A 13,012-nucleotide genomic window follows, 5' to 3' on the forward strand; every position below is an offset into this window, starting at 1 on the left:
TCTTCCCTGAGGAAAAACCTACCTCACCTCACCTAACCAACCTCCCTTTTTTTGTATCAGCTAGTTTTCCGCAAATCATTTCACTTCATCAACAATAACTCCTACATTCAACAATGAGCTTGCTTACTGTGGTGACTGACAGCTGGCTGAATGATGACAGTTATGTGGTAGTTGAGTATGTATTCAAGTTTCTCTCTTCAGTTTTTATAGGTGACTATAACCGCAGATATGTTAATTATATCACTATAGTTATGAAACAATATCCAGTAGTTTAGTTTTGTCATGTTTTTTTTTTTTTTGGGATGAATTATATCTTGTTTTACTGCTGGGTAATTGAAGGGGAGGCGATGCAGACATGCTACAGGTTTGTAAACATGTTTACTGTGGTTGGACCTTAATTAAAAGCACTAGTTAGTGAACAGAAGATACAGCAAGGAAACACAAATTAGTGTTTAAAATTCCTCTAGTGACTCATAAACTTTCTTTTCTTTTTATCGCTTTTTAGTTGTTTTGCAGTGCATTGATCTCTAAATCCATTTTTAAAAACACACTACATTTTGTCAATCGCATGCAAAAATCAATTTAAATTGCATGTGATTTGTTTGAAAGGTGCTATATAGATAAAGCTTTATTGATTGACTGAGTTTAACAGACATTTCCGACCTCCTGTCTGTATTTTAATCATTTTAATGGATCTGCGGGCCAAGACTGAGATGTCTACCATATTTCCTCTAGGAGGTCTGGGTGGAACATTTTGTGATATCATGCTAACAGAAAGACACAATCACACAGGAGCGCAGGCTGGGACTGTGTCTTCCTTAAACTAATCAGTGACCTGTTGATACAGTCTTTATATGAATGATTTACAAGCCAATTAGTGATAAGTTTAACAAATCATAACTGTGTATAATATCCCTGTAACACATAAAAGCCCAGCACAGCGAGCTGCACACACACAGTATTTAGAGATTGGTTGTTACATGACAGAGAGGAAAACATACACTATTACAGATAATTGGGGTTCCTTTTATTCAGTGTATTCATGGGAAGTAATCATTGTAATCAGCAGCACTCATCATGTCCTGCCTCAAATCAGGCTTGAGGGAATCAACTTCAGGGAATAATTTTTCCCCCATCTGCAATTACAGACTATCATTATTACAATTCTGAACACTTACGTAGTCCAGACTCATATATTGTTACAAGGAACTGATCTGTGAGTATGACCGGTGTTCTTCTTCTGATCGAAGGGTATCGATAAAGCTAGCTCGGATCCTTTCCCACTGTGACGCTATCTACTTTATGATGCTACCTCAACTCGCTTCATCTATTTAGATTTCATGTTGACATTTTGTACCATGCCCAGATTGCCACTGGACAATAGAGAAGCGGTGAGAACTTGTTGCACTTCTGGGTTTTATGTGCAAGTGGAGCGAGTGATAGTAATCTTGCTTGTCTCTTACTCAAAACCCAACCTGGCCTCGGGTATACTGTACTTCTTATCTTGTGGACTGTAGACATTGATGTCTGTGTTTCCTCCTTTATGGCTGTCTTCTTTCCTCGGTTTGCTTTATATATATATACACACACACACAACAACAAAAAAGATCTTTTGCAAGTGTTAAAGGAGATGTATCATGTACATTTCCAGGTCTATATTTTTATTTCTGGAGCTCAACTGGAATATCTTTTTCATGATTTACAGTTCAAAAAACTCCTTTATCTTATACTGGTCTTTTATGCAGCCTCTCTGCAACAGATGAGCCGACTCTGTTCAAATAATAGTAGTCAGATTTCTTCTATGTTTTACTCAAAACACATACTTCTCAAATTCAAGCCTGAATGAGATCAGACATATGCGAGTGGACAACGTAAACAGCCCATGAAACAACCCAAAGCAACAACCTAAACAGCAAATGCTACGAAACGGACAGCGATTTGTGTGCGTGCACGAACAAGCTAACGTCACCACAAGGAGAAAGTAGAGGTAACTTTGCAAATGAAGCATTCAGAGCAGACTGAAGCCCTGGCTTTTCACTTGCGTGTTCACCTCAAGTTTTGGAGCTTTTGACCATGTTTAACAAAGACATCTGACATGATAACAGTATAAAGAATAACAGAAAATTACAAAAAAAACATAATTTGCCCCCTTTAAAATGTTAAATAATGCAAGTTAACTAATCCTACAAATAGACCAAAACTAACAATCAGTTTATCCTCCTTGGTATTGCCTGTTTAGCCAAAGCCTCATAAAGCTTTTCCTTTGTGCCATAAAGCTCCACTGTTGTCCAAACATGATTTTAAAAATCCATTAATGAGCCAAAGAATTGCACCAACATGTTCACAACCATAAACATGTGCAAAATTGTTTAATTTGACTCAATTCCACATGCACCATCCTGCTGTGATAAATACCCTCGTGCACAACAAATGTTTATCAGTAGCTGAAAATAATCCCCTAAAAATACATTATTTACTCCTGTTTGGGTAATGTTTGCTATAATGCTTAGACATAGTTGGTTTTGGACTTTTCATGGGATTTGTTGGCTTTAAGAAAAATATAGAAAAATTCACCCTTTAAATATTATCTCCATTGTAAAAACTGCTATAGAAGTATCTCATTCCCTCCTGCATTATACTGTAGGAGAGGCAGTATGCAGTGTGGCTATTTGGCACATATTGCCTTTTTTCCAGACGTTTCTCTTTGAAACATTAAATCCATAGTAAGGTATTCTATTAGTTAGGCCAGTGTTCCTGCAGTTTGGACTAGAGATGGTATTTAAAAACCAGTTCTAGTTGAGAACCGGTTCTAAATTGTCCAATGTCCAATGCCAATAAGAAATCATTCTGTGCTCAGTCTGTTTCACCTCAAAAACCCTGCGCCCAATCAGTGTCTTGGACAACGTCTTTCCTTGGAGCCAATGGTGCAGCGCAGCACTCCTCTTCTTCCTCATTTTGTTATTCTCGTACAGAGAGGATACTGTAAATTGCTTTCAAGTTAATTAATTAATTATTTAATGCAGTTAACTTTTGGTTGCGGACCATTTATCTTATCCACCAGTTATGTATCATATATTCATCAGTATGCAAGGTCATTGATATACAGTGGAGATAATAAAACAGTTGTGTTGACACTGAAACCCTGCGATAAGGGAATTGATGATGAATTAGACAGTTAAGCAGAACTGATAAGGCATTCATATCAATTAAATCCATATATAATCAATACAATTCCCATCTGTAGTTTGGGCTTAGATTACTTTGGCCCTTTGTTGATTTGTGTTACTTTAAAAAACATTTTCTATCAGACAAAAAGCTACTCCCTTTGCATTCCACCTAGAATGCTTCACCTTTGCAGTGATGTTGGTAATTATTATTCAGAGCATTTACATTATTTTGTCTTTTCTCTGCAGTTCTGGTCAGGGTTTGTGGAGGGTGGTGTGTGCTAAGAGAGCAGATGGTTACAACCTGTTTTCTATAGTTAATGAAGTGTTTGCTGCTTTCTAGACAGCTTGTTTGAGGGTTTTTTTTCCTTGTTTTCTTTTCAACTGTGAGTAACTGCAGAAATTGACTGAAAATTGCCAATTTTATCTGTTCATAACAAACCTATTTCAGCTTTCACACGTTTTTATAAGTTCAACAGTAAACTCTACAGGAGCCCAACAGAAGAAGCAGCTGCATCTACTGGTCAGCTGATCCAGAAAAGATGCTGGATAGGAGACCTCAAAACAACTTCTCTGTTCAATTTATGATTATAGGATCTATGTTTGCAGGTCAGCTGTGGAATGTTAAGGTATAGATGTTCTGAAGCAAGAACGGACCTTCCTGATATTCATCCAGGTCATACATCCCTGACGTAAACGTTGTTGATTCAGAATTTGGAAGCAGGAACCAGGTCTCAGACTTGGAAAAAGATTGAATATACAGCTTGTAGTTAGGAACAGGTCCAAAGCTTAAAAATGACCAGTGTGTATAATTTAGTGGCATCTAGCAGTGAGGTTGCAGATTTCAACCAGCTGAGAACCTACTGTGACTTTAAAATTTAAAAATAAATAAATAAATAAAAATGCAAAAAGGCCCTCTCTAAAGCTAGTGTTTGGTTTGTCCATTGTGGGCTACTGTAGAAACGTGGTGATGCAACATGGCAGGCTCCGTTGAAAGAGAACCACTCCGAATGTAGATATAACAGGGCTCATTCTAAAAGGTAACGTAAAGACAATGATACTTATATTCAGGTGATTATACACCAATTAAAACATACTTATTAATATTATATTCATTTTCTGCCAAGTCCGTTCTGCTAGGTGCCACTAAATTCTACACACTGCACCTTTAAGAACCATTATATTTGACAAGGATTTAGTCGGTGGAACCAGATGATTTTGACCATCCTTAATGCCAGATGTATCACAGTGTCGATATGTTAGAAGCAACATCTTTGAAGTTATGTTTAGACATCAGTGGTTCTGTGAATCTTGTATAATGCAGGAGTCACTTGGGTTAATTTTGTTTAACTCCCACATTCATTCAGTCAATTAGCCCAACAAATCAATAGGTTTTTAATGTGAAGAAAATATAGGAGTTGCTTGTTTATTGGAAAGCAACCATCTGCTCACTCATTGCTAAATATACATGTTGCTCTTCATCTGAATTTGGACATTTTTCAGAACACGCTTCTTGTTTTGGGGGCAGTTTTACATTTTGAGAGGGAGGGTTGCTAAAAGAGAATTGGCCACAATGAGGTGGTTACAGGTGACCTCCAAAGCTCACTAATCAACACTTCCCTTTTGTTAAATCTGTGAAAAGACCTATGATAAGTGTGAAAACAACAAGATGTGCTTCAACCCAAGAAAGAAAGAGATGTATTGTAATGTTATTGCAATATACAATTTACATGTACATTCTCTCTCAAACTGCCTCAGCTTTTTCTGCATCAGTTAGTGATTTCTGACATTTCCTACAAAGGTGTTTGACAGCATGACGCTGTGGCTTTCAACTGTCAAGATTTTTATACTGCATGTACAGCGAGCAAACGTTTCAATTTAATAAAAAGTTTCACTGCTATTACTTCAAACTACAGATGTAATGTTTGCGTTGTTCCTGCATCGGTCCATTTTTTGCTATGAGTGCATCAATGTGTTTGTTTCTTCTTTCAATTCAATCCAGTCTTTTTTATTTAATTTATACAAAAGTTATCTCAAGGTACCTTTAACATAGAGCAGGTCTAAACCATACTCTATTGTACTATACTCCAAAATACCCCCATGAGCAAGCTATCACAATGCAATCTCCTAATATGTTTTTTATACACCACTGCAAAGTCCCATAACTAGAAAAAAAAAAAACCTCACTCTGATTCTGTGACTGACAGCAAAACCTGACATCTGGTTAAAGATTGCTCAAGCGTCTGCAATTAAATTTGTCCAGGTACTGACAAGAATACAAACAAACAAGCCTGTAAAAACAATAGAAACACCCAAAAAAGCAATATACATCAGCTACCGCTCTACATTGGACAGTGGTGAGTTGTTCCAGTGTGGTGCCTCTGCTTTAAATGAGGCTGGAAAAAAGTTTTGATAGGAATCGACAGGAGGGTCGATAAAACGTTAATTAAGGACTCTTTCGGTCTTAAAACTAGACTGTGCAGTTGTTATATGTTAAGGATAATTGGCCTAAGAGGCTGATAGGAGGCGTGTTTATAGATCTCAGGGATAGGGATACCCAGGATCAAGGCTGCATTTGTTGTTAACATTTAACTGTTTAACATTAATGATTTAGAGAGTCAATGAAGAACAGAGGGATCTATACTGACCAGACAGATTCACAGATAACTGGATTTCCAACGTGTTTTATAACTTCGACACTGTTTATGTTAGCAGGATTCATATAATTACAAACAAACAAACAAAAAATCGAATTGTCACTTGTTGTAATGATGGGAAAAACACAATGTCACATTAAAATAAGATATGGAACAATTATTGCTTGGTTCTTATCATACTTTGTGGCTAAAATCACATTGAGTACAAATACAGCTGCATAACATTCAAGTATTACATCTGTCATAACAAGACTCCAAAACTAATATTGCTGGATGTATGAGAAAAAACTTCTTTTCTTAGATTTTGACTAGCTGTGGGGCAAAAAAACCCAAAAAGTAAAGTTTGTCCAGATTGTGGCATCAGAAGAAAGGTTGTATTGTTTTCTAAGTAATAAAATAACATAAAATAAAATAAAAGGGTTTCTTCTGGACATATCAGACAGTATGCTCATCTATAACTTGTCAGACTTGGTTTCTCAGAGGTTTCCTCTCAACTTTTATCAGTGAAACTTGAGGGACAGTACAAAACAGACCCATGAAGAACATAAAATCAATTCGGAACAGGTAACTTAATTTGATATGAGAAAGGACCCACAGACAATGAGACCCCAAAATTCAGATGACCTGAACAGATCCTAATGGAGACACATAATATCAATAGTAGCAGCAACATGATGTAGACTGATTAAAGAGCATTAAGTGTAATTTACAGTTCACACTACCAGATTTAAATATAGGATGTACTGCATGATCAGCCCTGATAGCGAGTAAAGCACACCTGATGAATCGACATATGTCTTATCACAGGTACATCAGTATCTGCATATACTGTTCTAATGTCTGCATATAATGTTGGCTGAGTAAAAGTACAGTTCAGTACAGAAAAGCCAAAGATATCTTTGATATTGCTATCGACCAGAGAGCACTGACAAGTGTATTTTTCCACTTCAAAATGTCCCACTCAGTGCACATCTTTAATAGACCAATTTTTTAAAAAAGGGGAAAAAATGTTTGTTCATCATGTATTCATAAAAAAATAAAATCTGTCAATGCTGTTTTCATTATTTTCAATTAGTTATATATCAATAATTAACCTTAATAACCCAGAGTCCACTCAGGTATTCTTCACATACAAACCTTGACCAGCAGCAATATTACGGGACATGAAGTGATTAGACTCACTATAATTTGGACCCGTCATAGACTTGGTGCTTTGAGCTTAGTATAAGCAAGGACTGATCTCCATGGTAATATATCCAAGAGTTTGTGTACTACTTTATGAATTGCCATATTTCCAAGAACTAAACATTTTTCAAATGTTTAATGAATGATTGAAGTGCGAGCATCTTTTTCACGTTGTTATGCAATTTTACTCTGAATCAAACTGCCAGACCAACAGACCCAACATTTCTACTCACAAGGGATCCTGAAATATAAACTAATAATCACCCTTAGAAGAATTTTAAATGTAAATCAACAGTGAGACAGAAGGGGGTCTCATTAATGAGGTTGACAATCTGGGTTCCAATGTAGGATGAGAAACTAGGTCAGCCTCTGTCTGGACAAACTAACTTTATTCAACACATCACAGAAATTCTCACAAAGTAAGCAGTCCTGTTGATAAAAAAAGTATATGCAAATATCTTCGCAGTAAGCTGAGCTTTGTTCCCCATTATTAGGACACAGTGGGAGAGAATATTAGCAGTTTTCTTTCTTCTCGTCACAAGGTCGGATCACACATCCAGATAAGGACCTTTTAGTGGAGGCTGTGCTTATCCGCCTTTCTTAAACTGGCTGAATAGAGATGCTGAGATGTGTTCCTACAAAGCATCTGTTATTTGTGAATCGCTGGCTAACTGGGAGACCGGGGGAGATTGGTCCAAGTGTCCAGCCAAAGACACTGCCAGAGCTCTCTTTTTCTCTCAGTGCTATCGACACTAATTGGAGCACCACATTGTCCCTTTTTTCCCCAGCCATTTCACCAGGATTACAATATGTTCCTGAACAATTTATGCAATCAAACAGATGAAATATGATATCGAGCTCAGTGCACAACATGATTGCGTACAGCATACATAAATCATCTTGAATAATCACTGACCCAATCAGCCACAGCGGCTCCTGCAAAGCTTCTACGAGACAGTTAATCATGGACTGTTTGTTACACTCTGCCCTAGTAGTTGCTGCAACTTTGGCTGCAGTTGCTCTGTCAAGCCATCTGTGTTACAGGGCCATGAAAGCAGTGCAAGGGTGGGCGATGTGTTAAATAAGTCACAGCACAACCATCGTCTCCAACACTCACAAGTCCAGTTTTCCCCTTTGGATAAGCCACCTGTTTCCCACACTGTCTGCTACACTGGATGCTGCTCCTCAGCCCTGGGAGCCTGTAAACCATAGGGGGAGCAGCTTGGAGGCATGAAGTGTGGGAGTGTGTGTATGTGTGCGTGCATGCACGTATCAAGTAAAAAAGTGAGGTTGTGTAGCCGGTATGGCCGCCAGCCCTGAGTCTTGGACAGCTCCACTTCGGCAGAGTTGGCCAAGCTGCCCTGTCTTCATTCATACAGAGCCAGTGGCACACCAAGCCAAGCACTATAGAAAATAAAACCACACACACACACACACACACACACACACACACAATACACTACCACTCTTCCGATATGCATCTCAGCACCCAACGGAGCTTATTTTTGGATTAGAGCTACTGGTGTTTTTGCCAGTATCTTTGAATTTGAATATTTTCATGCCAGAAAAGTAGAAAAAAACCTCAGTGTTATCTCCCAAAACTATCTTTTTGTTCAGGTCAGAACAGCCTTTGAAGCAGCATTCAAACTATCATGGGATAATACAACTCAGTGTGAAACTCAGACACACTTTCTTCCAAATACTGAGCCACTAAACAATTAAAATATAATACATTTTTCATAGCAGGTTTTTCTGACAGCAAAACACAGAAACAACTAATCACTAAATAAATCCAACTATCTCTGTTTCATTCAGGTCCCCAGATAGCTGCTCCCCCCCCCCCCCTCCCCCCCTTCTCTCTCTCCTCTCTCACTGCTGTGTACCCCCCTCTCTCCTCTTCCTACTTCTGCTCTCTAACAATCCAGCCTCTGCTTAAAGCTGAGGGCACTACAGGAAGAAAGAAGGAGCTGTGCCAAATATTGCGAGCCCTTTTCAAAGTGCAGGGATGCAATTGAGCAAAGCAAAAGTTGTGCTCTGACACTCAATCTCAAACCAACCTCAACAGGGTTAACAATATCATCAAGTGTCAAACTTCACAGCCCCTGTTGTTTACTACCACTGCTATAATCCAATAAGGACTAATGGTTTGACATTTTCTGTAATTATAAGAGTGTTGAGTCTCATTTTCTCTTCTTTTGAAAACATCCTGGCATCACGCTGCGTGTCCATCAATGTCCTCAATGTAGCACAACTGATACCCATTAACCACTGGTTGTTGGGATAACTCAACATTAGATGTCATTGGAAACAGTCAAAGTGGCGAAGAAATCCTACACAGACAGCGCGCTCGAGTGTGTCCAGAAAGAGCCGTAGCATCTGCTGCCTGCATGGGACAAATTAAATGTGGAGTAATTATGAGAGGAGGCTCCCCGGAGTGTTCCGGCTCAGCATCCCACTAATACTGTGACACCAAAAAGGTGTGGCGCTGCGTGGTTTTGCTCACACTAACTAATGAAACAAAGAGCGCGTGTGTGTGCGTGTTTGTCTCTGTGTGTGTGCAGCCATGAAACAGAAGACAAAGACATTCCTGAACTTGAGTAGCGCGACTAATGAGGAGGAAATTGTCGGCGTGCGTGCCTTACCTCGAAACAAGAAGGCTTTGCTGCTGTTATGAAGCCCCGCCACTTGGGTAATTCCATAGGTGGCATTTGCCAGGTCAAGTTCATTGATGATATCAATCTGGTATTCTTGATCTGACCCGAAAGCCAAAGCTGGTGGAGAGAAATGAAGGTTAGATGTGTGTGTGAAGCTGTGGGTTCACAGCTTTCTGGGGCAGAGAGGATTAAACCTGGCAGGGTATTTAACTAAAATACTAATTTATAAAAAGAGACAAACTCGCTGTGTGCATTCCACAGCTTAAAATGGCTGATTGTGGAAAGAGTCACGCAGTTTAATTTACACGCAGGGTATTGGTAAGATTGTGAACACTAAAACGCACCGTGTCTACCCGCAGCCGACACCTGTGTTCAGCCAAGGCTGTAGGTGCACTGTGCGAAGACCTGAAGGTAAGTAGTGGCATCTCTTTTTTTTTTTTTTTTTTACCTGAATCCTCTTTCTTTTCAAACAATTGCTCTAAAAAAAACTGTAGGTGATTACAAAAATAGTACGCTGCAGTCTCAAGACACTAACAAACATTTTGAACAAGAGCGTAAAAAAAATGTTAAGAAGATTGTGTCACTCGCACCAAATTTCCTCATCGTGATCACAGAGTGCCACACGTCTTGTACTCACCTGGTGTGGTAAAAAAGAAAAGAGATAACAAAGCCACGTAAATATCCATTTGTGTTGGAGTTGCGCTGTACAGAGTCCTTAGCCGTGCGCTCCGCTGCATATCCACACTAACCCACTCTGGTCCGTCTGGCGTTGTGCGCCTTTCTCACCTCGCCTGGAAGTGGAGGAACGGAGGAACGGTCCACAACACACGAGCAGGGGTTCCCTCAATGCATAACCACGTCGTTTTATAGCGTGTGGGTGTGTTTAATCCGCCCCTTCTGCCATCAACAGTGACAGACGTCCGTGTTTATTCAGAACATTAATTAAACCGAGCTGCAGACGGAAAATATGAGGATTTTTTTCGATTATCAATCTGTAAAGTTCCCCCTGCTCAGACCACAGAAACTTCCAATTTTGTAGGTGAGAAAAAGGCTTTTCAAAGAAAAGTCGGCGAGTGGAGGATATGGGAATTCTCTGTAATAGATAGGTATGTGCACTTGTCACAGCAGAAATTATTCAAAACATTTCGAGTCTCACGCAAATGAATATCAATGCATTTGACACAACAGAAGAGATTTTATAAACTGTGTAAATATGATGCAGCTTTCAGATTGCATTTTCTTTGCTCTGTAGGAGGTTTTTTTTATACAAGCACACACAAAACATTTCTGTATCCTCTCATTGTTTCACTCAGCATCCCCTCATCACCTCCTCCAACTCGTGAATCGACCTCTCCACCTCCCACACCCCCTCCCCTTTCTTGCCTCAGAGAATCCCCTGGATTTATAAGCACTGCTGCTCCAGTCCTCTTTCCTCTGGGGCCTGTCCTTATTGAGAGCCATTAATCATACCCCTTCCTCCTGCCTTCCTATAATTTGTGTACATTGTCAGGTTGTCTGGGTAACCTGCATCAACACAAACTGGTGAGGTAGAGAACAGTGGTCTCTGCTTAGTGATTATGGCAGTGACACAGTGCACTGCCTGCTCCGACTGTGCAAGTGTGTTGTACACCACTGATGGAGGTGTAATGTCTGCTTTGGGATGCAGGTCACTGTTCCACTCTCTCAAATTAAACTGTAAGCAGTAGCAGCATCCTCGAGCTTATCCACTGATCCGGAACTGAAAAATCTGGAAGAGGGGGTAAAAAAAACCTCATTATTCGAAATTATGGGTTGCAGAGAAGTGACAAAAAAAGGGAGGGAAGGAGAATTTAAATTGTTTTTTGGACAGGTGGTGAGGTTTACAGGCAATATAATTTCTGCCTTTCAACATTTTAATAAGTAAAGAATAAGCAATTAAGCTGCCTTAAATTTAGTTGTCTTGTTCGTCTGCACTTTTTCCATTTCTTCATTAACATCAAAATCATTTGCAAAATTGCACAGCAGATGTAGGTGAATGCTCATGTGACACCATACTTAGAAAAAGAAACAATAAGCTGTGAAAAATGACTGTTCTTTTATCTCTTTACTTTATTTCTGCTAACACTACTGTCATGGCAGTTTACCTTCCAGTATTGCTGATTTGGTGATTTGCCGGTAAAAAGACATCTCGATGTCTGGTTTAAAGTGCTAAAAGTTGAAAAGTAAGCAGTTTTTTTGCAAGTCAAGGTTTCATATATAACTTTATTTTATGTAACCGAGATTCAGTTGACTGAGAGTGTTTCCTCTTATTCACTTGAACGCATCTGATTTTGCAATAACCTCTGTCAACCAGTCATGTTGTGGCTGTCAGAATTTAAAAAAACATATTTTATTTTTTTTACTGGGCCGCTGTCCGCTGTCATTTCATTGTTTGATTTTAAGTGACCTACCTCCAGCCTTCCACCTTCAGTTTGAGACAGTTTTCTTAAGAAAAAAAACGACAACATCAGTCGATTGTTCGATCTTGAAGTGTAGGAGTTTGTGTTTTGCTGACAAGGACATCTTGTGACCAGGTGAATAATGACTGTCTGCTCTCAGAGGCAAAGATGGCATGATGATGTTATATTGCAGTGTGTTGGCAAACATAGTGGCTGCTTGGATTATGTTCACAGGGAATGTTTGTTGAAAAGTCTTAAGTGGCACATTAATATATCGCACTGAAATCGGAGGGTGGTGCTGGATACTTAATGTAGTTAATTATGAAAAAGAAAAACTAGGACAGCACTCCAAATTGCCACACCATGTTATGACAGCCCCATGAAAACCTAATGGTTCCATGATGTAATTTAATGGTCAAAAATTCTCCATCTATAAAGGTGAAAAACTTAAAGGGAAAACCTGAATAAATAAGTGAAGAGACATAGCGAATACAGATTCTTCCATACATGCGAATTAACTACTTTGGCCTTCACAGTCAGCAGATGTCACCCCAGTCGAACACCTATGGGAGACTTTGGAGTGACGTTTTAGACAAGACTCTTCACCACCACCATAAAAACACCAAGTGAGGGAATATCTCATAGTTCCAGATAATACTTAAAGCTGTTCTGGTGAGCTGATAGGGGTCCAACACCTTACTATGATACAGGGGCGATTGTAGGATCAGAACTTTAGGGGGGCTCAGCTCCCAATGAGATTTGGACATTCAACGCCCTGCAAGTGTTAAAATAAAAAGAATTAAAAATGTGTTTCCCACAGAATTTTGAGAGACTATGGTTGGTGGACCTCAATCCGACCCTTTAGGGGGGCCCGGATGCTCCCCCAGGAAAAAAATTGTTGTACATTTTTAAGTCAAATGCATCATTCTGCTGCA

General features: G+C 39.2%; 1 protein-coding gene across 1 annotated transcript in view; it reads right to left on the reverse strand.

Annotated features, from left to right (window-relative positions):
- The window catches only part of LOC133996859 (protein kinase C-binding protein NELL1-like), a 251,799-nt gene extending 241,453 nt beyond the window's left edge, over window positions 1-10,346 (reverse strand). The window contains exons 1-2 of the mRNA XM_062436724.1: window positions 10,298-10,346; window positions 9,649-9,777 (exon numbers count right to left, since the gene is read on the reverse strand). Coding sequence (XP_062292708.1) covers window positions 9,649-9,777; window positions 10,298-10,346 — 178 coding nt within the window. The remainder of the gene's footprint in view (window positions 1-9,648; window positions 9,778-10,297) is intronic.
- Between the last annotated feature and the right edge of the window lie 2,666 nt (window positions 10,347-13,012).

Source organism: Scomber scombrus, chromosome 1 (genome assembly GCF_963691925.1).
Source record: "Scomber scombrus chromosome 1, fScoSco1.1, whole genome shotgun sequence".
NCBI classification, from domain to species: Eukaryota; Metazoa; Chordata; class Actinopteri; order Scombriformes; family Scombridae; genus Scomber; species Scomber scombrus.